Genomic DNA, 14,941 nt, shown 5'->3' on the forward strand with positions numbered 1-14,941 from the left:
CTTCGAAAATGCATCGTCACTGGATGCCATCATTTAAAGAACAGCCCCATGACATGTCATTATTTACGCCTCGAACAACGTTGTCGTGGAGCCCCGGAAGCCTCCAGGTAGCACGTGACGTCCACATGGTTTATGGACGCCATGTTAATTAGTCTCGGACAGGGCTCCAGGTGGAGGAGTGGAACCGTCATTTTCCTCCGCCTGGGAGGCCCCATGTCCATGTGGCTTTCATGAAGCAATCTTGTGTGTGAATGAGTGGTTTAAAAAAAAAAAAAAAAAAAAAAAAAAAGTCTCAGACAGAATCACCTTCGTGCCGGTTAGCGTGGGTTGGATACCCTGCCTGGGAGACCATGTAAGTTTGTGCGCGTTTGTGTGAGTGAGTGTGGGGGGAATAAAAAGTCTCGTACAGTTTTTGTTTTTTTTTCCATTTTAAGTGGACTTTTTAGACTTAGCAAAATGGTTGGTTGTGTGGACACAGGACAAGATTGTTTCCAGGAAATACTCAAAAAGAAGACGTCTGTGACAAGGTAAAATCTATATTAATTAAATATTAATCAAACTAACCCTAGCATTATTACTTACAGATGGCTAATTAATTTGGTGTCAGAAAATGATATTTTTTGAAAACAGGTGTGCTCGCCATTGCACAATGAAAAAGAAAACAGCCAATGTTTTGCCTGTGTAATTATTGTTATTGTTTTAAATTATTCTAAGTTGTCAGCGTTGTTAACATTATTTTCTATGGCCTAATTTGCAAGAGTCCTTTACAGGGACTTAACTCACATTAACTGTCTTACAAGTGTAGCTTTTAGAGTAACGTACAGTTGTAAAGTGTAGTGAAAGTTAAAGAAGAAATGTTTTTCCAGCACGAAACCATCTTCACATGTACAGTACATTTAACCATTTTTATCTATGGTGTAGTTAAAGCGCTACATAATAAAAACAAACTAACAAAAAAACCCAGTACATTTACATTATTGGAAGCAGCCATTGCTACCGTTTGTCTTGATCAACTTGACCACATGGTGGCATCCTAACATTTCTAGCATTGGTTAGAAACAACTGCCGTTCAACCACCCCCCCCCCCCCCCCCCCTCCCCTCCCGTTCATTACCACCCCTTGAGTGGATGGCTGGGTGAATTAATTTTTAATTTTTTTTTTGACTGAGTAAATCCCATTTAAAACGTACAAATGGCCTATTTAAAAGAGAAGAAAAGAAAAGCACAATACAATGATTCCACACTGAACACCTAACTTGTGGCTCACATATAGGGTAGAAAGAAGGCCAGATTGTTGTGCAGAAATATTGATTTGATTTGATTATTTTGAAACATATCTAAACCGTTACTTGGATGCTTGTGTTGTTTTAATGTGCATGGGTGAACTATTAATGATGTACAGTAAAATGCAACCGTTTGAACTGTGCAAACAAAATTAGAGAAATGCCAAGGCTACAAATAAAACCCCATAAGAGACGATGTGCTTGTGTGTGTGTGGGTGGCTGAGCTGGTATGAGGGCTACTATACACTTACATACATATTAAGTTCCTTGAAAGCAGTCGTACAACAAAGAAACAAAAGACAACTCAGATGCATAATTAGAGAAAAAGGAAGATTTTAGCGAAGGGATAACCTGCAAATGCTGTGATTGACTAGTGACCAGTACAGGGTGTACCCCACCTCTTAGCCAACATATACTGCATACACATACCCTTGAAATAAGGCCCAATACAATAACTGGTATTGTACTCGCCCATCCCTAGTTTTTATATGGCCGCAGGATGAATGTATGGCTGAATAGCTGGTGCCTAATGTTAAGTCCAGCGACTATGTGACGAGCATCTAATGGTGAGGGGATTCTCCTCCCAGCTGTTGGAACAGGTACGTTTATCTTCTCCCCCTCGCAAATTACCCCATGATATGACCTCTTAATGGTTTGAACGGTTCCACTTGATTCCCCGCTGACGCCGCTCCTGAATAATTAAATGATTCCGACTGCTTCGCGGGGGTCCGTCTCCATGGCGATCCCTCCTCCCCTAGGATTGATGTCAATCTGCTGTCTGCTTATTGTCACCTTGACGGCCTGTTAAATTGGAACATAAAAAAAAGGTGTGGATCAAAGCAAATCTTGTCAGATTTCAGCGCCGTGCTTTGCTTTTTTTTTTTTTTTTTTTCCTATTTCTGGTTCTGATGCCACCATCAAAGGGAAACAGTGATTGCCAAGAGGAAAACAAGTGATAACGTGACATCCATAGAAGAAGAAATATAATTTACCACCAGCGATCCGGATTCTGTCACCATGACGACTGTGGGTGGAGCTATGTGATTAACTCATTCACTCCCAGCCATTTTCGCTGAAGCAACCCCCTTCGCTCCCGGCTGTTTCACTGAATTTTGACTGATTTTGCAAGGCCCACAGAGTATTGTGTTCTATTGCTATAAAAACATGGAACCTATCAAAAGAAAGATTAGAATCTCTTCTTTCATCAGGAAGAAAAAATATCTTCCTATCAGTTTCCAATTTGCAGCAACTAGCATTAGAATATAGCTAACAAATCTGTTTAAAACTGTGGGGAAAACAGCTTGTTGCAACATGGCCGTGGTTGATCTCTTATACTCTGCTGCCACCTGCTGGCTGCTTTTGTAACACCCACCATTGCTTCAACCATTATCTTCAGTTCAGAGGCTGCAGCAAAGCCTTCTGTATGCACTAGCATAAAAACAAAAAAACAAAAAACTTGTAAATATGTCTTTGGGACACTGGTAATATTTAAAATGGAACATATTTATATGTTTTTGGGAGCAAACGAGTTCACTAGGCAAGCAAGCGTTGTCTATTTGCAGGAATAGAACCCAGAGTGTGGGCAAGGATTTTCACTTGTGCAGGCAGCACTTCATTGATGACACTGGTGCGTATGTGAAGCATGGGCACGTCATGAGTTGCCACCATTATGACGACTTCACACAAGTATGTGCCAGACGATCAGATTCGAATCTCCTACTACATAATTTAATGCCGCTCTGCTTACCTATGAAATTACCAACACGTTTTTTTTGGGGGGGGGTTTGCCATCTTCGTCATCTTTGAATTTAATCTTGTCTTTAATCATTTTATCTTCGCCTCTGTAAAGCGCAGGGAATTTGCCTTTTGCATGAATTTTGCTGTACAAATAAACATACCTCTCTTATCGAGACACCTGAGAACTAAATTGTGAATATTTTCCATCACAGTGGCACATCTTGCCTCAACCCAGCAGCCTCATCGTGAGTAAGTATGGCCCCGATTCCCGTGGTCCGCTCTGCGCTATTATTAGCAGCAACGCGGCGTACTTTTCCGCACGGCGTGGCGCTTTTCTAATCAGGCCCGGAGAATTGCAATAAAAATGGGATTACGACATAGTTGTTTGTCGTCCAAAGCGCTTACGCCGTGTTTTCATCACGGACTTCAATTCAATTTGGTTATTAGTACGCAAGGGAGCCGCAGTGTTTAAATGCTGACGCCCAGCGTGGGATTTATGAAGGCACTCCTGAAGCCATTTAGTCGCAGTGGAACCACATTGTTGAGTGTATTGGTGACAGTGTTAACAAACTGTTGCGTGCATGGCTTAAATTGGACAAATTTTGTTTGAGGATAAATGAACCTCATATCATTATTGATAGCTCATGAAAGGCACAACCTTATGAGATCCAAATCCGTAGAATTTGGGGTATTAACGCTTGCATTGGATTAGAGGTGCAACGGTTTAAACATTCATCGTCAGATAATTGTTTTTGATAGTCGTTGTGGGATGCCTTTTTTTTTTTTTTTTTATTAAAAATTATCCGAATGCTTAGAAATTTGGCTTGTCAACAGTAAATGTTATCCAATTTTTATAGTCCTTCATAAAAGAGGACTGATTATATTTGTGTTGAATCAAAATAAAACATTTGCTTTTACTTTGGAAAACAGTGATCAACAATTTTGCCCATTTTCTGACATATTTCGGATCAAACCAGTTACTGAAGCATAATTAATTTAATATGTCAGTTTGTAATAATGTCATGTTTTTTAATAAAGGCATTAAAGGGATACTCATTGACTCATTGAGGCATTTTCAGCAGTGAAAAGTTAATATTTTGGCCAGAATTAATTCCATAACTTCATATTTTCATGTACAATTAATACCTTTTAAAAGCTGTTTTTTCCACTTGCTGTCGACTGATGATGACATCACCTGTGCTGAGGTAGTAGGTAACGACCAATCATGGCTCACCTGTTTTCTGGGTGTGGTCAGTAAACTGAGCCATGATTGGTCGTTGCTTCCTCAGCACAGGTGATGACATCTTCAGTCGACAGAAAGTAGAAAAAGTAGTTTTTAATTGTACATGAAAAATAATGAAGTTATCACATTAGTTAAAGGCAAAATATTAACATTTTACTGCTGAAGATGGCTCAATGAGTCAAGTATCCCTTTAAAACACAATTTAATGCAACAGATTAATCCATTATCAAAAATAATCCTTATTGCAGCTTTATGTTGGCTCTCATTAGTTTTGCCTACCCAATGAGCTGTTCTGTTATGTGCTCATTAAATAAATTTCTGTGGGCAAACATCACAGGAAAAAAACCAAAAAAAAAAACCCCCCAAAAAAAAAACATAACACAATCAACTCTATTATAGCGTCATGTCTACTGCTGTGATCAGTTACAATTTACATATTATTGGTAGTTGGTACTGAGTATCGACTCACGTAAGCACTTACACTTGTTGGTTTGGTCTTAAAAAAAAAAAAAAAAGTTAAAGTATGGCAGTGGTATTGGCGAAAATGTCATTCCATGAACTGAAACAGCAAAATAATGTATTTTCAGCACCGTGCACAGTGCTTATTGTTTGGGGGAGTAGAGTATGTGATAGCAGGGTTCGAGTGTGGAACTCGGTGTTGAGTTCAGATATAACAGAATGCAGAACTTTCTCTCACTTCTCCTCAGAACACATTGTACTGCGTAAATCAATCATCTCGGTGGCCTCCCGTTAACCTTCAGTCTGCGCAAACGACACACTCGTCTTCTCTCTCTGCCACCGAATGGGACTTTTTCTTTCCCTTTGCACCGTTTGTTGCTGTAACAAGGTAGCCATTAAGTGCACCGAAATATGAAAGCGGTGAAATCATAGTTCTATCCTTCACACGTCTTCTGATTATTGTTCTCCATCAAAGCTGAAAGCCACACGTAGCTTCACCTCGGTGTTCAAGACACACACGTCTGCTTTTGAACATCCTTCTGTCACCTTCTAAAGTGATTACTTCTTCTTTGAGGCCTCATGACAGTTTTTATTGGAAAAATAAACAAATTATCCAAGCAAGACAGCAATAGAGGACCAATTGCCTGTTATACTTTGATTTTACTGTGATGTAAGGTGCCTTAATATGTTCAATAGCTCAGTGATTCTTCAAGTAGTAAGTGACATAATCGCTACCTAATGCCAAAGTACAGTTCAGTTGGATTTAACATTTTAGTGATGTCTGGAAAAGTTCAGGTTGGACTGTCCTCTGTGTCCAAACTCTGAATTCAAAGTCTGGCGCATGAGCACAAAACGCTAAGTTTCTTTAAGGGAAAGTCAAGTTCATTTTTTTCTCGACAATAATATATTCTATGCAGCCCCACTACTCTCAACATTTTGATTACGCAGAAAAATCCACCTGTTGTCATCCATCTCATGGGGCGGCCATTTTGGCACTTGATGTCGACTGAAAATGAAAAATGGCCGTGCCCTTGCGCCTTAATTCATATTCCACAAATGCAGTGAATATTAATCAGAATGCTATGTTTAGACTAGTAGCAGTGCATAGAACATATAGCCAAGATTTTTTTTTGACTTCCTCTAAGACAAATTTTCTTTCATAACTTTCTCAAACCAACATTACGTTTTATAACTAATCTTACATAATTTTTGTAATATTCAATTTTGTTACATTCGACTTAATACTATGATTTGATTTGACTACCATTCTCTTGTGATATTCTTACTTTATTTATTTTAAAATGTGACCTTTTGTTGTTTAATTTTGTAGGATAACAGTTTTTGTAAAATTACAGATTGTTTCAGTATCTATTTTTTTTGTTTTGTTTTGCAATTATGAATATTTTAAACATATTTTTCCGTAATAGTCAGTCTTATTAAGTATTTTTCCATAGCATTACTTTTCTTGTTACATTATAACTTAATTTTTTATAATTTCCTAGCAATATTATAACTGAACATTTTGCAATTTTGGAACATTACTATTCTTTTAATGTCATTTTTAAAGGCGGGCTTTTCCGTTTTCACTCAGGAAAATGCACTATATAAATACAGGACGTATACCCATGAACTCCTTCTCATTCTACGCCTCTGGGCTTCTGTTAATGTGTGGTGGTGATTTTTTTCCTAAATGTCCCACCCACCCATGTGTCAACTTTTTGGCACAATACCTTCACACAAATATTTTTGTTTTTGTTTTGATTGTCACCGCACTGTGATACTGCTGATATTTCTTGGCAAAATAATTTCTTTTCTTTTTTTGTTTTTTTTTTCATTTCATTTGGTTGTATCTACAGCAGATGACATCACACTCATGTTGCTGGACAACAGAGAGGCTCGTAAGGGCCTTTAATGACAATCGGCGTGAGACGGGGTCCCGATCACCCCGGCCGCCCTGACACGCGTGTCCTTCCCCTCAGTTGCTGTGGCATCCCAGTGATGTCGTCATTAATTCATGGCACAAATTAACACACGTTTAGCCACCCACTGTTGACTTTGCTTTATTTGCAAGCATTAACCTTCCTAACCATCAAACTGCGTGTGTCTGCGTGGTAATATTTGTGTGTGTGTGTGTGTGTGTGTGTGTGTGTGTGTGTGTGTGTGTGTGTGTGTGTGTGTGTGTGTGTGTGTGTGTGTGTGTTTTGGGAGGGAGACGTTGAGCTTCATAGCGTCCTCACCTAGCAACTGGCCCTGGAGAGATGCTGAAATGTTCGTAAAACACGCACACACTTGGCTCTCTAATCCTGCACTGGCACCACACAAGATGGCCGATCCTCCTGATCGGACCACACTTCAGTAACTTTACAGCCAAATAGCAAAGACCAGATCATCCGTGTGGTCTCCATGGTAGCCAGATGAGGTCATCTTCCTCTTTTAGGGCCCCAAAATGTTGAACCTCAACCACGCTGTACCAATGATTAGTGACAAATATCCATTTCATGACAAGTTTAGAAAAGGATGAGTGTGAGGAATGCGCATGTTGTCCACGGTTTGTCTCCTGGATCTACAGATGATATGGACTGACAGTGTGACACACATGCACACACACACACGCACACGCACGCAGGGGCGTCTTTCCCACCTGTGGCTTTTCCTGACTCCTGGAGCCAGCCATCTTTCTCATAGCTTCCATTCCTCTCCTATGCCAATCACCTGTGTGCTCTCCTCCTTATCTTCCATCTTTATCCTTCACAAGTCTTCCTATTTTTGTTTTTTTCTTCAATTTTAAGACAAGAGAGACCTTTTCCAGAAGAGAATTCGTAAGGTCAAGGAGTAAGTCCAACAAGGATCCTCGGTATCTTGAGAGTGGTAAGAAAGCAACCATTTATGAGAAGTTTTTTACCAACTTGATGATTGAAATGAATTAGACACAATGTGGTTGGTTGGGAGCGAGTGCTATCAAATGCGCTGAATAAATGATAACTGTCTCCATATTCTTTCTAGTTCTTGGTTTGACCTTCCATCTGTTGGCTGTTGGATGCCGGCGCAGCCATATGCTCCACATGTATAAATAATTATCAGTAGCCATAAAACATAAATAGAGCTGGCAACTATATATATATATATATATATATATATATATATGTTTGCTGTACTTTTAGACCTTGAATGCTAATCACCTGTTAGCGTCTGTGCAATATAGTGTGTGCTGTCAACTATAGATATTTTTGTTTTTTTATGTTTGCTGTACTTTTCGACCTTGAATGCTAATCACCTGCTAGCGTCTGTAAAATATAGTGTGTGCTAGTTTTATTCAAAGACTTTTTATTCAAACTTGCCTTGTTATATCAGAACTTTGGTGTGCTTGCACATCACTGCTCGTCAACAAAACACTGATATGTGACTTTGCCTCCAGGCGGTTGGACTCTACAGACAGGTTGTTCCCTCATTAGAGTCCGCGATCCATTCCGACGCATATGCAGAAAAAAAAATGTTTAGTGTATCATTTCCAGTGTAAGTCAAGCCATGTGGCCCTTTTTCCCCTGCAGGACTCCGCCTTTGCTTTGCGCTCATCTAAAATCACAGCTTGTGATGTGGAGGTATTCGCGTGTTTTCTTAATACGTTGGAGGGAAATGGCCCCAGCTGCACAGTCAATTTGCTTTCCGATTGCATCCGTTCCCCTCGAGTATTATGTGTAAACATGCTGCCGATCCACAAAGCCAACGCACTTGAATAAATGTACAAATAGTTGCGAAAGTGAAACACCCACATTGTGTGTTATATAGAGGCTGCCGATGAATTATTGATGGCGGCAGCCTGTTTAAAAATGCATCCCCAACCTTTCTGTCAAACACAAAGAGTCAAGTCATAATTAGCGTTGGGATACTGTGGCGATGTAAACATCTGATGCTGATGCTTTTTAAATCAGTATCGCTTTTGAATAATAATCATGAAAAAGGTTTCATTGCACCAACCAGCTGGTTTAGATAAGAAGTTACTCATATCTTCATTTTTTTTTTGTGGTCATATTCATGCAAAAATATGATACAACAATCGCACAAATGTTTATTACAGTACAGTATATTTTTTTTTATCTTTTACTTTTTTTCACAAGCGTTTATAACTTACACTAATATTTGTAAACTGCATGTTCTGTTTATTTATTTCATTCTTTTTTGCTTCATTTGCTTCTTTTTCTTTCCCATTTTAATGATATATTATTGTTAAATATAATAACTTATAGCACATTATCATGATATAAGTTAATGTGTGAAGGACTAGCTGAGTTCTTGTACTTCTTCCTGCTCCCTTTGAACATATGAATTCTGACTTTGCTGATAATTATTTTCCTTTTTGGCTTTTATTTTCTTTCCTTCACTTTTATAATTTGAATTGCATGCTCGATGTTCAATAAGCCAAACTAAACTGTTTGTGGGATCAATGTTGCCCAGCGGTTTTATTAGGACTTCTTGCCTTTGCTTTTTTTTCTTTTTAAATCTTATGAGTTTTTGTCAATGCACGGTGGGAGAGGTCAAATACTCTCACTGTGCCTCATATGACCGACAGGCTATTGATTCCGCACCCCTACTTTATGTCGTTGTTGAAGTACAAAGCCAAGATGACTGTTAACATGAAATTATTAATAAAAACAGAATTGGGGACATGAATGAGCCACATATGCAACACCTGATTTGTCATCCTTCAACAAGTTCACCCGGAATTCATCCAACACATTTTCTGAAATGCATTTTATTAAATTTGTTCATTGAGGAAGTCATTTTTCATAGACAAATAAATCAGATCAGTACAAAGAAGAATGGATGTGGTGAAATGTTGGGAAAGAAGCACAAAAAAGTTTCGAGCGAGCGTCGTCGGTCATTTCGGCCTCTTGCATGAGATTCATTTGTTAGCATTTGAGCCGATGGGCAAGTTCTGCTCATGAATCCAAATGAGGCGTTAGTCCAAGACTTTGGTCAGATATGCAAATAGAACCTATAGTATCCTTTGGCACACGCATACAAAATGTGCTGGAGTGCAATTAGTAGAACACAAATGCTTCTCTAATAAGACAAAAAGTCAAAATTCACTTGCATATGACGTAACTAATATGATTTTAACGGTGCACCACAGACATGCTTACCACTTGCCCACCATGTTACGTAGTTCAGATTTATCCATCCATCCATCCATCCATTTTCTTGACCGCTTATTCCTCACAAGGGTTGGGGCGGGTGCTGGAACCTATCCCAGCTGGCTTTGGGCAGTAGGCGGGGGACACCCTGGACTGGTTGCCAGCCAATCGCAGGGCACACAGAGACGAACAACCATCCACACGCACACCTCGGGACAATTCAGAGCACCCAATTAACCTGCCATGCATGTCTTTGGAATGTGGGAGGAGACCGGAGTACCCGGAGAAGTCCATGCAGGCACGGGGAGAACATGCAAACTCCACCCAGGAAGGTCAGAGCCTGGACTCGAACCCGGGTCCTCAGTAGTGGGAGGTGGACGTGCTAACCACTCTTCCACTGTGCCGCCCTAGTTCAGATTTATGTTGATGAAATTTAGTCCAATTTATACCTTACCTTTATGAAAAGGACGTACCGTCCCGATCTGTACTGTTCACATTGTATGTGCAATATTATACAATGGAGATACTTTAATTCTATTTTACATACTTGCAAGATTTTGTTGATTATGATTTTACTATAAATATCAGTTATTTATTCTCTATATGTGAATATTTCTGTTGTTGGCACACAAACAACAAATTGGAAAGACAACATATTGTGTGAATGCTGAAGGCATTCGCAATTTATTCAAATTTATCCAATTTAAAAAATATATATGAGCTATATATCCATCCATCCATCCATTTTCTTGACCGCTTATTCCTCACAAGGGTCGCGGATTAGCTATATATATTTAAAAAAAATCAGGACAAGTGTGCTATGTGTGGCAATGTACATTCAACAAAAAAGTTCATTTTTAGAAACCCAATAATTTTCACAACTAAGTTTTCAATTTAAGATAATTTAACATTTACCTCCAACTTCCACATTTTCTGACCGATTGGAACCATCCCAACTTCAAAATGTTCAACTCATCAACTCATCCATCTAGGACAAATTACAAGTTTCCAAACGAAAGGCCCAAATATATATATATATTTTTTTTACATATTTACAATTTTTTGATCAATTCAAACTGTCCCGTTTCAAACTATTCAGCTCATCACCATTCCCTCCACAAGATCTATGTGAAAAATGTCAAAACAAAAGTCCCAAATTAATGCAATATTATATATTTGTCGCCAATTTCCACACACCTTTATGGATTCAAACCATTTCAACTGTTGAACTCATTCATATTCCCAAAGTTTCAAAACAAAAGCCCCACATTATAACATTTTGCGATATCATTTCGTATCAGTCCATATCAATATTGTTCCACAAGTAATTCCACACCATTTCAGTCCTCTCTCAGCTTTTCAGCATTCACTTGTCTAGCTTGAAATGTAACATTTCCTTATATACCATGAAAACAATTTGGAAGCTTTTACCTTCATGAAATGTTTTCTTACTGACTTCTCTTTTGGTTTTCGTACCTCAGACGAAGATGGCGAGGAAATCTCACAGTCGACGAGTTCTCACACCACTGGGTACAGAGATAAAGGTAAGAAACAACTTTGTCTTTTGCCCAGGAAAAACATCACCCCAACAACAATCATAATGTCCCTTGATACTTTCTCTTCACAAAAGTTTGTTTCTATCTGAAAACACTGATTTGAAATATACTCACACAAATTCAACATGCCAGAAGCGTGTTGATGCTTTATGATCCTTTCCACTATAAGTACTTTGCCTCCATCTAGTGGGATCTACACGCAATGCCAATTATAAACTAATTCAACTAATACTAATTATGTGTTCCCCAAAACTAATCACAAACAACAAAATGCTAATTGTTTAATGTAATCACAATACGAGTCAGTTCCCTCTACAATTATTTCACTTGTTGCATTTGAATGTTTACACTGAGGGAGAGTAAAATAATTTGAGCTGAGTTTCAGTGTCTGTAAGTGGGCGATAAATGCTCAGGATTTGTAGGCAGCAATTTCAAAAGCTCAGATTTCAGGCAGGAACTAAGCTACGGATTTATAAAAGTTGGATTAGGAAGCGCACAATCATTTCTTTTTTCTTTTTTTTCCATACCAGCAGCTTAATTTCTGCATTTAAATGTGGAGAAAGTCATGACAAGTCAAATGTTCCAGAACACTTTCAAGTGGTTACTGATGAAAATTATTACACCTGCGGGTCGACCTTGCATACTGATTCTGACTTTGGAAAATGCATCACATTTCTCTATTGTGTGCCAGTATCTATTTGAAAGGGCTAAAACGTGTTCTGCTGCTCCCTCAGCTAATGCAAGCCGCTTTTGCGGAGGCATGTTTTTGTTGTTGTATTTCTCTTGTTTTTTTCTTTTCTTTTTTTGGGGGGGCATATTTTATTTAATCTAAATTGGGCTGAGCACCCCAGAAAAAAAATAGCCCTGTGTCTTGACAAGCCAATTAAAAAGACTCACGAAAAACAGATTGTTAGTGACGACCCAGAATGACCTATTATATTCACATTCATGACCATTAATGAAGTTTTGATGTGGCATGCTTTGTAATGCATGGATTTTTCTTTTGGGTTAATCAACTTCTGTAAAAGAAAACGTTATAATCGGGTGCTGCGGGCGTGCAGAAATAGGACATGACTGCTCGAAGGTGATACATGCATGCGATGATTATAATGAAGAGCTGATGATGCAACATCAAACTTTTTGTTGTGGTTGCTATGGAAACCCGGTGGAGGTCATGCTTGATGTTAAAGCAAGGGGTGAACGTGACGGAGACACGTGTCACAACAGTATGTCTAAACTCTTAAAAACAGATCGTCAGCTACTGGCAAAAAAGCAAACGCTTATTTCTTTTCATACTTTCTTTTCCTCCAGTTTTTGACCTTCAGTTTTCCATTATTTTTATTCAGTTCATCATTTGCAAATTCAAAGATTTTTTTTTTTTTTTTTTGAGGAATCGAATTTTTTTTTATTTTGGTTCCATCTGGAATCTTAGTGGTGTGGTTAGGTTTGAGTTTTAGCTGAATTTGCGATGTCCGTTTTGTTGGCGGTGCTCGAACGCAGTACATTTTTCAGCCTGTGGGAAGATTTCGTTACTTTTTCCCTATATTCCCAAACATAGCGGTACATTAATGTGTATTGATGCTAGATTTGATGCATTATTATATTAATATAAAATGTGAGTTTAATTTAATGACCCAATACCATTTTGTGCAAACTCGTGTGTAGTGCAAATTCTTGTGATTTTTGTAATCCTATGCTAGCTAATACTATGTATGAGTCTCAAACAGTCCTTTATGAAACATGATTGTTGTTGTACATGTTTGAAGAAATTGTTGATACTTTATGATCCTTTCTAAGTGGTTTTATGCAATTCTGTGGCAAGTGTAAACACCTTTTTTGGGGGTGGGAGTCAATTATTCACCTGCATTTTTCTGCTGGATAATTGTTTACTTTATTTATTTATTTATTTATTTATTTATTTATTTATTTATTTATATTTTACTGATTTCGACTATTTTTCCCACATAAGAACAACATGGAAAATATATATTCTTGGGGTTATCATGTTTTTATTAGTTATTTGTTATAGTGGTCGCCAGGATAGTATGGCTGTAACGTGTTATAAACTTTTGCTTAAAGTTTAGATCGGCTTTATTGTTCTGATGTTATGTTAAGAATGGTGGTTAACTTGTATGACAGTTAAGAATGTTAAAACCTCTGCGCACATAACTAGCTGCCGACTAGTTGCTATAAAGGAGACTTTAATTGTCTCCACATTGCATCCTGTATTTTTTACTTCTGCAACAATTACAAATGTTAAAAAAAAAACAAAAAAAAAAAAAAACAAAACAAAAAAATAACGTGATTTCCATGCAGCAGACAAGTTTTAATCACCAATCATTGCGAGTCAATTATCGTGAACATCTTGGACGTTCCTTCAAATGGAGCCCTTCATGTTACTTGGGAATTCCAGCACAGAAAACATCGATTTTTTTGGCTTCTGGACTCTTATCAGCGATTTATTTACGGTAAGATATCCATTATTCTTCATACACTGTTGCCATTCATTTGCTAAGCTCAAATGCTTGTGTTAGCTTACACAGCTACTGTATGTTAAAAATGTTTGGCGTGATGCAAATATAGCACACGATACATTTGCAACTGTAGTGTAATTCATTGCATATCTTTTTATCGGTGGTATCATTTACTGTGGAAGTGCTATTTATTTTTAATAACGTGAGAAAGTGTTATCTTCAATGTTGACTCGCGCTACCAACCATGTTATCAGGTAGCATAGTGCTGTATACATTTGCATCAATACATTTTTTACATAGCTCTGTTTTGACTGACACTGTCCGATAGGTAGTAATTTAACATTTAAAGGTATTAACATTTTTTAATCTGTCGTGTGTTTTTTTTATTATTTATCTGCTCATTTAATTTTCTTTTTCTCCAGCAAAGATCAAATATTTTATATTTAAATTAATTGGAATGCTAATTGAATTGAAATTATTTCAATTTAAATAGACACTTTTTTTTCTACTAAATTTTAAGTTTTTGTTGTTTTTGTGACACTGTTAAATTTAATGACACTTTCAGTGTAGCATAGCTGTCACCCGCTTCACTCACTCTGACATACATATCTTTACAAGAGCGAGTATAATGTTGGCAATGTTGAGTTTAAAGTGCAGTTGAACTGTGCGCATGGGCCGAGTTTTCTTTCTTTTGGTGTTTTGATATGCGCTGCAGTTAGAAATGTGCGCTTGCGTCATTGTGGGCGTGAACACAGCTGACTTGATTCCCGGCCAGTTGAAGCACGAGATAGGCACACGCAAATGTTTGGGTGGGGACAAATTGTTCAGGTGTAACTTTTATGAGCAATAGGATGATCCGCTTGCATTCAACCTCTAATCTCCATAGTGGCCAAACTAAAGAATAAAACTGTCATCATCTCATTGAGATAAAACACAATGTCAACATGGGGAGAACAAGCAAAAGCAGGACAGCCAGAGTTTAGATTCAAACTCAGAGCCTCACAACTGTGAAGCAGACATGCCTCACTCATGCCTTTCTATGTGGAGTTTGCGTGTTC

At 38.0% G+C, this 14,941-nt stretch overlaps 1 protein-coding gene across 4 annotated transcripts in view; it reads left to right on the forward strand.

Moving 5' to 3' along the window:
• Positions 1-105: 105 nt before the first annotated feature.
• The window catches only part of trpm3 (transient receptor potential cation channel, subfamily M, member 3), a 152,656-nt gene continuing 137,820 nt past the window's right edge, over positions 106-14,941 (forward strand). For 3 of the 4 annotated variants that reach the window (XM_077520875.1, XM_077520877.1, XM_077520878.1), the window contains exons 1-3: positions 106-352; positions 479-527; positions 11,335-11,397. In XM_077520875.1, coding sequence (XP_077377001.1) covers positions 252-352; positions 479-527; positions 11,335-11,397 — 213 coding nt within the window. In that variant the 5' untranslated portion in view covers positions 106-251. Of the gene's footprint in view, positions 353-434; positions 528-11,334; positions 11,398-14,941 lie in introns of all 4 variants that reach the window. The other variant, XM_077520872.1, reaches the window with a different exon arrangement.

The sequence above is a fragment of the Festucalex cinctus genome, chromosome 5 (assembly GCF_051991245.1).
Source record: "Festucalex cinctus isolate MCC-2025b chromosome 5, RoL_Fcin_1.0, whole genome shotgun sequence".
NCBI lineage: Eukaryota > Metazoa > Chordata > Actinopteri > Syngnathiformes > Syngnathidae > Festucalex > Festucalex cinctus.